We start from the raw sequence: 13,044 nt of genomic DNA, 5'->3' as shown, positions 1-13,044 counted from the left end.
CTGGGAATCACTTATACATGTACTTGCCTGCTTGTGGAACAAATTACCATGAAAACTACAGGAAACTATGGAACCATGGAAACTGTATTAGCGGAATTCTTACTCTCTTCAAATCTGTCATTTTCGAATAGAATCAACATGAAGAGTAGATGATAGAAATGTTGATGCAAGAAAAACTCAATTACTTTGATTATTCTAGTGACGAAAAAAGCATAAAAAGCTCTTGAGAAACCACTTCGATAGTTCTCAAATCTTTGGGTTATTCCTTCAAGAAATTAAACGGTAAATAGAGCGGGTTTTTCTTCGCACACTTTTTCTTCGCATAAAGGAAGAGAAATAGACCACCAGATAATTGATGAACTGCGGCAAATTACGCCGGAAACATCCAAAAGCTCACGTCTGTCCTCGAAAGTGGCCGCTCTAATTTCAGGTGATGTTGCCAGCGAAGTCATACGACAGAAGAACGAATATAATTTATCCTTATGAACCACATCTTGCCTGATGGAATCAAATCATCTTTTTTAAAACTTTCATTGCATTAAATAAGTTTAAAAAGACTCAACACCCCTTTATCATTTAACGATGCCAATGTGCTAAAAAGTGCCACCAAGACATTCCAATTTCTATCGCCTCGGAGTGACTGACCAGACACTTGTACTTTTTACTTCTTACAAGTTTGTATGCACTTTTATGTCCGCCTTTGTTAACGAACATCTTTACCTCTAAAGTACCGTGTACTGTGGAATGTTTAAATCCCTTTTCGATCCATTTCGATATTAGAATATGTCCATAAACATGTGAAGGAGGTAGATGAAACAGAGTTCCATTAAAGATAATAGATAATTTCGAAGAGCATGGAATGCAGGATCTATAGCTCCTATAATGGCTCGAATATTCGCGTGTTAAAGGCATCACCCCACGAATCTGAGGTGGTGCAGATTTCAGGTGGAGTATTCTTATACGGGATGGGAGACTATGGAGAGGGGGGTGATTCCGTCCATTTCTTCCTAATTGCCGTAAAAAACGGCCCGCAAGATACAGCGCCGCACAAGGCTGGCGCGCTCCAGTCGAACTTCCTGTAGAAAATAGTGCGCCAAAACGTCTGAAGCCGTATCTTTCGGGGCGTTTTTTACGGCAATTAGGAAGAAATGGACGGAATCACCCACCTCTCCGTAGTCTCCCATCCCGTATGCGAATACTCCACCTGAAATCTGCACCACCTCAGATTCGTGGGGTGATGCCTTTAAAGCGGCCATTGCATGCAACTCATTTTGTCTAATCTCACGCACGGCAACAGACATTGAGAGGAATCTACGTCTTTTGAGTTCTGAACCTTCAAGTACTATAAAAGGCCTGCACTGCTCCCCAAGTTGTTCAAGCTTATCAAAGTTCTAAACAATGTGGGACGGGGAGCAATGTCTAGTTACAAGAAGGCCCAAATTTGAATTAGCACTTCTTCACCAGTGCTCCTGGTTTGCGCCAGAAACAGTTCAGGGGGACGGATCACTTCGTAAACCGCGGCAATTTATAAGTAGTAGAAACGGGTTTTTTTTCCGTCGTTCTTATCCTTCCAAAAGTAAGTATATCACATACTAGTCCCGAATTTAAAATTTACTCATGACACAGCAGAAGCATCGGAATGAACTCTCTTAAAGCGCTAAATGAATTTATGTGCAAGCTCAATAACCACATTTTTCAGTTATTAGGTTTATGTGTTTATGTTTGTGCCTTTTTTCCGGATTTTTGAGTAACACGTTGTGTAGGTATTTTGTATTTGATGAGAATTTTTTGCAACGATTCGTGTGTCTCATATCATGTACTTTCATACTTCATGCTACTTTACTTTGTTTACATTTCACAACGAAATCTTGTCTGTTGCAGAGTAGGAAACGGAGCTAGGATGTGCGAACGTGTCGACGAAACGATCCCCAGTTGTTGGGGAACAACGTCATTAATTGCTAAGCAGCTTCTCAGCTGCGCCAGAAGATCTGTGAACAACAGGATGTTGCTGAATACCATCTAATCTTTGAGCAGTAGAAAGTGCGCTAGAAGGCTGATTTTTGAGTAGTCCACTGGTGTTTCGATGCACATCCGCTGTTTTCCCTGTTGCTTCATTCTCTGCGCCGGTTGTAAAGTCAGCATACCATGTTGTTGTTATGACGCCGTTAGCTGCATACTTTGTTTCGGCCGAGATTTACCCGATAGCATTTAGCAGTTAATTTGCAGGCTAGCACAACGACTGGCAGTAGGAAACTGAGATGTTTCAATCTTTATTAACGGCTAACGTTTCGGCGTTATCGCCTTCGTCAGAGCCTGGAAAAATCAAACCCATTAGTGATTTATCCTCTCAAGCGCCTCATCACCCTACAGAAAGCATCCAAACCGCAGGCAAACTCAAACAGCAACACATTGGCTAGTACTTACCTCATTAGCTACACTTGTTAACGCAGCAGACCACCACGTACCACAACTACGAGTCACAAGGGTTTTTATATCGGGACCTTATAAGGTTTAAGACCTTTTTTATATAGGAAAAACCACGTTTCAACATGCCGAGATTCAAAGACAGTCGAACATGGGCAATACTCTGAGATGTTTCAGTTGAGAATAGCACTGGCTAGAAGGCTGCCAAATAAAAAGAACTTTGAAAATTGCGATGAGTTGCGAGAGAACGGAAATCTTGGAAATCTGGTTCCTGTCTACTATTAATATAAAGGATAAAAGATAAAGTTTCTGGGGTTAATCAATCCGCTTGGGATGCGCCCCCACGTTCACTTCAATTCAGAATCGTTTGAGGTTTACGAACGTGTATCTGGCCTATACAATGACTTGCGGTGGCTAGCCGATGTGCCAAGTCAGTGTTTTTATCCTCTCAGACAAGTCTGGTATGGATTTATCGACCCCGGAGGGTTGGAAGGCTAGTGAGCACTAGGGCGGATTCGAACCTCCGATCGATGGAAGTGTAGGAAGTGGAACCTCTAACAGCTACACCACTCCCGCCCCCTACTATTAATATACTACATTATATTCATCATTTCTGGGACTGGTGTAGCGTAGTTGGTAAGAGGTCCCTATGTCTGCACGATCGATCGAAGGTTCGAATCCGCCCTAGTGCTCACCAAGCCTTTCATACTTCCGATGTCGATAAATTAGTTCCTGACTCCTCTGGGAGGATAGGTCGGCTGGCCACAGCAAGTCACTGCATAGGCCAGTTACACGTTCGTGAACCTCAAACGATTCTGAATTGAAGTGAACGTGGTGGAGCATCCCAAGTGGGATGCGGGCTCGATGCGACTTTGAGTGAGGCAAAATAGAAAGTGGAAGTGTTGAGTGAGAAGTGCTGAGGCAGAGAAGGAGTTGCGTTACGAGCGAAAGGTTGCGTCGATCCGATTGCACACACTCGGAGCTGATTATTGCTGATTTCTCGTAGATTACTTGCTGAATCTGCTTAAAATCGGTTTGCAATGCTACAAATAAAGCAGCGGTGTTCAAATGGCCCTTTTCCATAAATCCAAGTTGATTCTTAACTAATGTTAGAAGTTTCTTGGGCTTACTGTTCTTCTTAATCTCTTAGCTGAAATTATTTTGTTTCATTTTGTTTTTGCTTGTCTATTGATTAATTTTTGTAGGTGCGGGAACTGTGTCTGCAAAGGGCAAAATGACAATGTCAAAGGAACAAATCAACACTAAAATTTAAAAAATAACGTTTTTTTTAAAATACGAATCCCGTGAAGACGTGATGAGGCATTCGACTCCATCATTTGATGTTAGTGATCGTTATTTTCCACGCCGAAAAGGCAGACGTCATGTTCGAAATCATGACCCTGCTTCTTTTCTTCCTCTTCTTTTCGTCTACCTCATTAAGTTAAAGGTCACCTGATAAGCGAAGAGCGTCGGGTGACACTGAACTTGATAAGCATTTGAGCACGCTCATTCACTTTTCCACCTTTCAGAAACACGAATCATAAGTTAATGAATGGGGGAAAGTTCACGCGAACTATTTATTTGCACAAATGTTGTTTTTCTGAGTATCCAAAAATCGTAAAGGATCACCCAAGTTCTATTACAGAAGTTTAATTGAATTCTAATGGACTATGTGGTCGGTATTCACATCAGCTTGTGTTCACCAGCGAGCTGTCGAGCATCAGAAACCATAAATCGACAACATCAGCGTCAAACACGAAGAAAACAAGGGTTGCGCCCGTTCGCTAATTGCGCGAAGGACTAGACCGAATGTTCTGTATGTCAACCGGCTTGGTACCGTAGAAAACACTACAACGTGACGTAGTGTTCTTGTTCGCAACCATTCACTAATTCGTTCGAGTCTTGGATCATCAGTGAATTGCTTACGGAAACATCTATGATTAAAATTTCCGATTTTTATCATCATTCGCATTATTTAGCACGTAAAACAAACATTACTCACAGACACTTTGAAAGCAATTAAAGAGATTTAGGTTTTTTGCGAGGGAGGGGTTCACGGAAATAATTTTGAGTGACGAATTAGGGTTCATGGTTGGATTCCGCTCGTAACTCGTACGCGTCAACAGAGCTCCAACATGAGATGTTATCATAACACGACGAACAGCGCTGTAACCAAGCTACACTTAAGGAAAATCCAGGAATCCGTTTCCATTTCAGGAAATGAAAACGTGTGACCTGTATGGCCTTCTCTCCTATTTCAAACACCAGAAGTTTTGGCAAGATGAAAATGACAAAATTCAAACTTCAGGTACACAGAAAATATGTATAAATATATAATGTAAAATAATATACAATATAATAATATATTATGTAAAACAATAATATATAATATATACAATTATAATACCGATGTTCAGAGGGCAAAGACTGGTATGCATCGTTGAGCAAAACATGTTATGCTCGAGGCATAAAAAAAACATTATTAGACGTCCTGCTAAACGTGACCATATTAGCTTGAAGCGACATTGTCGCTTTCTGCTGAGGATCTCTCCTTGGTTGATCTTTCGCAGTTATCCATCATCACTCGAAGTCTTTCTGCCGCACTGATAACCCAGCGAGAGGTGTTTACGAGCGTTCCGATCCAGCGCGTAGGATTCTTCAAGAATAAAGAAGTATACATCGATCCTCTCTATTTGAACTTTTGCTTTGAGGTTCTATGAACTGACTTCGAGAAGATAATGTCATATGAGATTTGCTGCGCACAGCGGAGTTAAGAGAAAGAACAGCCAAAACAAAAAGAACAGGAACAATTGGGCACGAAACGTGGATCGAAGGCTTAAACAGAGACGATAAATAGGTACGTCAAAAAAGCAGCAACAGAGGAAGCAAAACATTTTTTAGTGAGCAATATAGCTACAACTTAACGATAAAATTGCAGCTAAGAAGTGGTGGTAATAAGTAATTTCTAATTTGTAGAATTGTAATCGATAGTTTTCAGACAGTATGAAAGAGCGTACAATGTAGCGGTGATAATTACTCATTCAATTACAATTATAAAAATGCAAATAATTAATTGATAAATATTAACTGAAACTCTTTAAAACTATGACCTATAATCTCGAAACAATTTTTAATGAGAGCGGATTAACATATCGTGTTTCAGTCACATTGCTATTTTTAAACTTTTCAAATGAACCTTTGAAATGAGAAATGATTAAATGCAAATGATTGCAATTAAATGCAGTGAAATGCATATGATTAGTGGGGATGGGGAGGGAGGGAGAAAAATCGTTCGCTTTCTTTCTTACGGACGAATTTGAAGCAAAACACTTTGCATGGAATTAAGACGCCATCGAAGAAATGGGATTCAATATTTCGGAATGCGTGTTTTATGGTGCTGAAAAATGCACCAACTTTAGTCGCGGATAGAGAACGCTCAGACAGGTAATGAAACCGGTTTAATAAACCTACATGGAGTTCAAGGGCGGTTGTGGTGTAGCGGTTAGAGGTACCGCTTCCTGCACTATCGACCGGAGTTTCGAATCCGCCCTAGTGCTCACTAGCCTTCCAACCCTCCGGGGTCGATAAATCCATACCAAACTTGTCTGGGAGGATAAAAAGACTGACTTGACACATCAGCTAGCCACCGCGAGTCATTGTAGGCCAGTTACACGTTCGTGAACCTCAAACGATTCTGAATTGAAGTGAACGTGGGGGTGCATCCGACGCGGATTGATTAACGCCAGAAGCTTTATCCTTTGTCCTTTACATGTAGTTCGCACTGGGTTCTTGCTGCCGAGGCGCATTACTGCCGCATTACAGTGAATGAGAAGCCCATCTCGGGAGTGTTCAGTATTTTCGACACTTTTCGTCTAAATTTTGCTCACTTTTTGAAACAGCCATAAAACTGAAGCGCATCCTAAAGCACTAGATCCAAGGTTTGCAACTTCAGTGTTAAATCGCATGTGAAAAAGTAAAGAATTCATCCACCAACTTAGTATGGAGAACTTTGTTATCAAGAGGTTTTTTTTTCCACATCGATAATGTCATTTAGCTGCGCGAGTTATTGAAAGCTAGAAAGAATTCCATTATTCGGTAAATTTTCGGTTTAACTCTCTAGAGTTTTGTACAAGGCTTGTGCGATAGCAATTTTTTTTCGCCGTACAAGAAGTACGAGGTACGTTTAGTAAGACCACCACAGTTTATTGCTCAATGTTCATAGTCTAGTTGAGTCCGACTGTACGATGGTAACCGCATCAGGCCGACAGACCGTATCTCACAGATCACTGCTGACAGCAATACTTCCGGCCACTACGTCGCATACGAACAAAAGACCACATCAAATCAACAGCGCATCGTCACGCGCAATACTCACACACAAACGATGCTGGATGCCAAATAAGAACTTTGTGCTTCGGATGGTTAACAAATTTTATGAACACTTGAACACTATAATCGCTTTATTGAATATTTTCCGACTATAGGATACCCATAGAAGAGTGCAGTAAAAACAACTGCATTAAATTATATAAAGCAGAATTGTGATCAGTAATTGTTGGTGTCGAAAACGAACGCTAGCCTTAAGAGGCGCTCTCTGTGTCCCCAGTCCACGCCACGTTGATGTAACGATTGACTGGAACCTGAAACAGCCGAGGAATTAGAAACGGATTCAAAAACAGAGATCTTATGCAAATGCAAAGAGAAATGAGACGGGCTCCCTCAATTTTGAAAACGGACATTTCAACCAACAACTCAACGGACCCCAACTTTTTACACCGGAGGTTAGCACAAAATTTCGTCTTACTGACTTACGTGTTTTCACCGAAATTCTTTGATTTCAGTGAAAACGCGGAAGCGAGGCGAAGCATCGACATCAATGATCACAAGTCCTCTAGGGAGAGGAAGAGAAAGCCTCGTGCTGCCCGGAAATCAAAATGCGAACGGTGCAGACATCACGCGATCAAGGCTGCCAGTGATGCTCGTTTCGCCGGAACGATACACATGTTCATGTTCGAGGACATACGGATTCGTGTTAGATTCAAAGTTTCAGGTGCTACCACACCACGTACACTGTGGCAGAACATCACGATGTCAAGTCAAGGGCCATTTTGATTCCGTCATTAGCTCACGAAATTACTGGCACTGTTTCAAAAACACTCACCCGTGTTAATTTTGTCCTTGGAAGACGATAAAGAAAGATCCTCTTGGGTAGTTGGCGACGCAATATGCGATGCAATACCTAAAATGGCCGATATTACGAACAGAAATCAGATATTTCCTTGAAAGTCATGAAACTATAGAGAATTTAACTGTATTGGACATTTCCAGGCGTTACTGCGATTGTTAAAAAATGTCCTTAAGTCTACAAGTTTTCCTTGATCATAAATTATGATTCAGCCACGTTGAATACGAGTATCCTTTTAGATATGCGACTGTAAAAAGACTCGAGGCATGGAAAGCCTCCGAACCAACCTTGGTCTCCCTGACTTTTGTCAACGCCAGAAAAGAAGTGGCTAAGGAACGAGGTACTCTTATTGGTGGACATGGTGTTCGAAGAACTGCCCGAAGCCCTTTGAGCAATACGAATAAACTGTCTGCAAATATCAGTGTTTATAGAAGAAGGTAGACCACCGTTTAACAGCGAATGACGGATGAAATCAGTACCAATTAAGCAGGCTGCTCGATCTCAAATCTGATCTTCACTTCGCCGTCTATGCGAAGAAGCCAAAAAACATCGTGTGAGTCCTTTATGAAACTTGTTTAACAAGCAGTCTGAAATTACTGATTTCATCAGTAAAATAGAAAAGTTTGTGCGGAGAGAGCTGGGGTTCGCATAATGGAAGAAACGAAGTGCGAACAGTGAAACACAAAAAAGAAGGCGGAGCATGAACATGATGTGTTCATGAGGAGGAAGTATTTGCGACTGGAGCACCACGTCTGCCCGCTGATTGGCAAGTTTCGCGTGGATAGAGAGACACGTGTAGAGAGAGAGACCGCGACTCGACTGAATCGTGCCATTTGGGAACCACAGAAAAAGGATAAATAAACATTGTGAAGGGAACGGGAGTAAGGAGCAAGGCTAAACAGGATTCGCTATGAACGAAGGCAAATATCTACGGCATAGTGCAACTTTGGTGGCTCAGTGATGTGATAGTATTTTTCGAACAGCTTTTTCAAGTAGAACAGAGATAACAGGGTTGATTTCCGCTTCTCTGCCACCGCAAATTATGACGCAAGCTAGTTCTCGATCTCAGGTTGTAGTATTCGAGGGATTTTCACCAGATCGATCTAGGAAAACTAGTCTTCAGTTTTTTTAGAATGAATTACTAACTTTCTATAAACAAGTATCTCTCGGAGATCGCGATGGTGAGACTGCCGCTCTGTAGACTAGAACACCCAGTACAGCTCTCTCAATAAGCGATTGGGAGCAGTGAAAGAGGCTTACTGGTTCCCATGTAGTTCCCTCAAAAGCGAAGTCTTGGTTTTCCAACAGAACAGAGATATTATTGACGTTACACATACGTATTCTATTCAACGCACGTTCTTGAAGCGTTTCCTATCACACGCATTTGAATTCACATTAAACAAACACCTAGCGCCATATCATCGTACGAGATCGAATTCCACTGGTCTTACATCTCATATTTTCCTGTTAATCTAGGTTTATTGGAGACTACCCGGAGTAAGAACAGGCCAAATAACAAGGTATGGCATGGTAATTATGTTTCACTACATTCTTCACACATCGAAGATTACTTGGGTTACTTTTCAATTACCAAGAGGATAATCTAAGTTATAGGATGGATTGAGTTATTGTGTCAAGGAAAATAAAGTGAGGATATAAGGATATTGTAGACATCTACTTATCTCTAATGCTAAGTCTAAAGAAGAAGCCAGTGGCGAATTCAATGAGGAGGAAAATGCAATGATTTTAGTGGGACACAAGGCGAGTGCAGCAATTAAATACGTCCATAACGGGGCGGCAGCAGCAACACGTGGTCGGATCGAGCAAAGTACACACTGGTGGTTGGGGGATGCCCCAGCAGAACCCAGAAATTGGACTTCGTTCGCAAAGTGCAGTGAATGTTCACTCGAAGAATACAATAAAGCAAGAGAGTGTCGATGGTGTGAAGTGTAAGATGGCGTCAGCCTTCCTTACAACAACGCAGGGGATCGGATGTGGTGTGGTTAAACACTCAGCAGTCAGACGATGCTACGGTGCTTATATGCTACCGTATGACTCATGAGTGCCGCTACGGTGCTTTTATGCTACCGCATGACTCAAATAAGACTGACGGAAAGGAAGAGAAATCTAACGAAAGGGTTGCAGAGGATTGCGTCAGCCTAACGTTGCGGTCGCGAACATCAGTAGTGAATGTGGTGTGACTGCAATCGGTAGCGGAGATAATACGGCGGAGGAGGACTAGCACGATGTCGTCATCGCCGCAGCACGATGCGCCCGCTCAGCACGCGTTCAAGATCAAAGCACATCAGCGTGCTTTGATTCTTTGATCGGTCGACGCAATGACCGTTGTCCGCTCGGTTTCTCATTCTACATTCAATCCTGTGACTGACGTGAACGTATGACCAAATCGGGAGGAATTCGACAGATTGATGGGTACAGGAATTCCCTTAGTGACTAGCAGACAGATAAAACATGGGACCGAATATTTAAGGCTTTCCCACCTCAACAAATGTTTCTTCTCCAGCAACGTAGGCAGTTACTAAGTACGGAGTCAGTATTTAGTGTTACTAAGGTTTGGACACATAAAAATAACACATACCGTTTGAAGAGGACAAATGTGTTCAGAACAACCTAATTGATGAGAAGAGAAAAGAACGCGAAAGTGGTCTCAAAAACACCGTAAATTACCCAATGTTGTGTAGCGTATTTGAAGAGTTTACAAATTTAAAATCAAGAAGAATTTTTTGATTCACGAACGCTGATGAAGTATACGAAACCCCTTGGCTTTGGCGTACATGCTTTCTGTGAAGGCGGCGCCACCGCAGTGGATATGAAATACTCTTTAGGAAATTCGGAACAATCAAGAAATTTTTCAAATAGCGTGGAAGCCAATGGAATAAAAGCGAAGATTACGATAAAAATCGATTTTAATGCCAAAATGAGTGGAAGCAACGCTAGTTGGAAACGCTAGATTGGTTGGAATGATGGATAGAGAGATTGACGACATCGGATGGTTAGAATGAATGGAAAGCACATCAGCAACGCCAAGGCTGAAGCCGCCAAAGCTTTGCTGGGTCACGTGTCACGCAAACGTAGATTGATCCAGATTACACAATGAGGTTGTCTGGCGAGGTTCGAAGAGTATCCGTCAATCTCGCCTTCGCCTGAGTTTTGCTTAGCATTAACCTAACAAGAAAGTATAAAAAGTAGTAAGTAGTTTGAACAAGTACTAAAGGCAGTATTTAAAGTATTGTAGTACCTTCTAGCATGTAGTTTTAAGTACCCTAAAATCCCATAGATAAGAGCGGTTTAATTTACCGGTGAAAAATGAATTGGAATGAAATTGAAATTGAATGCAGTCACCCCTCTAACTTGATGAATGGATAAATAAAAATCGGAGAAGAAGTTTAGAAGAAGCTCACCCCTCAACCTAAACTCCGCCCACTTAATAAACAATTCATATAGAAAAATAGCGATTTTAACGGAATTTCTGCGGGAATCTCTCTAGAAATGCCGGAATTTGATCTCTGGATAGAACTTGAAGAGCCCATTCGATCAGTAAAATTCCAAAGATAAGAGCGGTTTAATTTACCGGTAAAAAATGATTTTGAGAAAATATTTTTAAAATTTTATTTGTATATTAAACAACAAGGACTCCAACATACCTAAACATAACACTAAACTTTTCCAATTTCTACTTCGTCATCATCGTTTATATTCATCATGGCAAAATCGTTTTTGAGATTTTCCAAATCACACAATGCTTTTTCAAAGCTATGTTGAATAACATCAGATGAAATGGATTGGAAACTTTCGCTAACTAAAAATGCAGCTTCTTCGTAGCTCATCCTTCTCCTTATTCCACTTTTTGTGTAAGTTGCTTTAGCTTCATCTCTCATCCACTTTTCCCAGCCAGCTTTCAAGTGGTCTTTAAACGGTTTGTTGATGCTTTTTTCGCGTCATAAACAGGATGCACCAATGCGCAGATGCTTTAAAATTTTGGTGACCATGCTTTAAAATTCTGCTAATTCCTTTGCTTTGGTCCTTATTTCTTTCACCGTGACAGCTCTATTTTCTTCTCGTTTTTTGACAACCCAGTTGTAGATGGCATCTTCAACTTCTTCAACGCTTGGTTTTTTGTATCGTCGGGCTCTCTTCGTTGCTGGCATCTCTTGAAGATTTTGTCGATCAACAACCCACTTTCTTATCATTGCTTCAGTGACTTCAAATGACTAGCCGCTGCCAAGGTTCCATGCAAATCACGAAATGACGGCGTCTAGCTTGAAAGCTGCTGTATACGATTTACGACGTTTCATAGCAGGTGATACAGGATAGAAAGAGTATAGAAAACAGTAAGAATAAAGGTAGAGTTGTAGGCTATTATTGCGATAATCATGAGCACACAACGCCAAAAAAAACGTATACAAACGTCAATTTTCATTTTCTAGCACAAACCGCTCTTGTCTATGGACCGCTCTTATCCATGGGATTTTAGGGTATTAATAGCATTATCATGATGAACCTAAAATAAAAAAGCTACTTGCATGCCGTATTAAGAACGATTATCAGAATATGCGAGGAACTTATGGTTATAAGAGTGTAATAATGTTCATCAAATACAAATGAAGCAAAAAAAGCCGTAGGTTTAGAATTTTCTGAACGATTCTCCCATTCGAGCTTCTTTTTATACTTTCACTGTTTAATTCGTACATTGATGCGTGCATATCGGTGAGGAGAACTGGAACTTCAAGGAAGCGAGGAATGAACGGAAAAAACTGGCTCATGCAGGTGTCGACGTCATGAGAACATTAGGTCCAATGCAACGGAAATCGGCCTACTTGACTAGCGCGTGTACGTCTAGTTATTCGAGGTGGGGGACGGCTGTTCTCGCTGTGAATTCGAAAACAGCATTTCGCGAACTAGCACATGAGTCACGAGCTCTGAGCAATTCCCAGTTCCTTCTAGTGTGACTAGCGACAGAGGACACGGTAGAATGTGCTGCACGAAAACTGAGAGGGCAAAAAAAAAAAAAACGAAAATAGTTCTCTCTCTACCACTACTATCTATTACTTTATCTGCTGTGAGTCCAGGGAGTCCATAGTGAATACTACTGTGAGAAAAGAGAAGAAAACCACGAAAGTTGTGCAAGTGTCTCTAAAATAAGCATGTAGCGAACTGGTGAAACAGTCCAAGCGTTTTCATTGGGCTCACTCATCCTGCACAGAATACGGAGTTCACCTCGTACTTCAAAGTGGGTGCGGTGAAGTACGTGGAATTGACATTTGAAAAGAAACATTTTGAAGACGTTCGCACGAAATGTTCTCTGAAAGTTGAACTAAACAGGAACAAGCAAAATATCACTGCAAAAAAGCGCCACGACACGAAAAGTGGAAAGATTTCCTCCAGAAAGGATTTTATAGTGAATTTCTTGTGCG

General features: G+C 41.3%; 1 protein-coding gene across 2 annotated transcripts; it reads right to left on the bottom strand.

Moving 5' to 3' along the window:
- Window positions 1-6,969: 6,969 nt before the first annotated feature.
- Window positions 6,970-9,138, bottom strand: RB195_014288 (uncharacterized protein; the record flags this gene model as incomplete). 2 transcript variants are annotated; one of them, XM_064204486.1, is made up of 5 exons in its annotated part: window positions 7,005-7,064; window positions 7,586-7,663; window positions 7,897-8,018; window positions 8,089-8,109; window positions 9,102-9,138. In XM_064204486.1, the coding sequence occupies 5 exons, from the start codon at window positions 9,136-9,138 to the stop codon at window positions 7,005-7,007; spliced, it is 318 nt and encodes a 105-aa protein (XP_064060367.1). The 2 variants fall into 2 exon arrangements, with proteins under 2 accessions (XP_013295178.1, XP_064060367.1); XM_013439724.1 differs by lacking the exons at window positions 8,089-8,109; window positions 9,102-9,138 and having other exon boundaries at window positions 6,970-7,064; window positions 7,897-7,969.
- Window positions 9,139-13,044: the final 3,906 nt, after the last annotated feature.

This window comes from Necator americanus, chromosome V (genome assembly GCF_031761385.1).
Source record: "Necator americanus strain Aroian chromosome V, whole genome shotgun sequence".
Classification (NCBI taxonomy): domain Eukaryota; kingdom Metazoa; phylum Nematoda; class Chromadorea; order Rhabditida; family Ancylostomatidae; genus Necator; species Necator americanus.
This window is presented reverse-complemented; position numbering and strand designations above follow the sequence as displayed.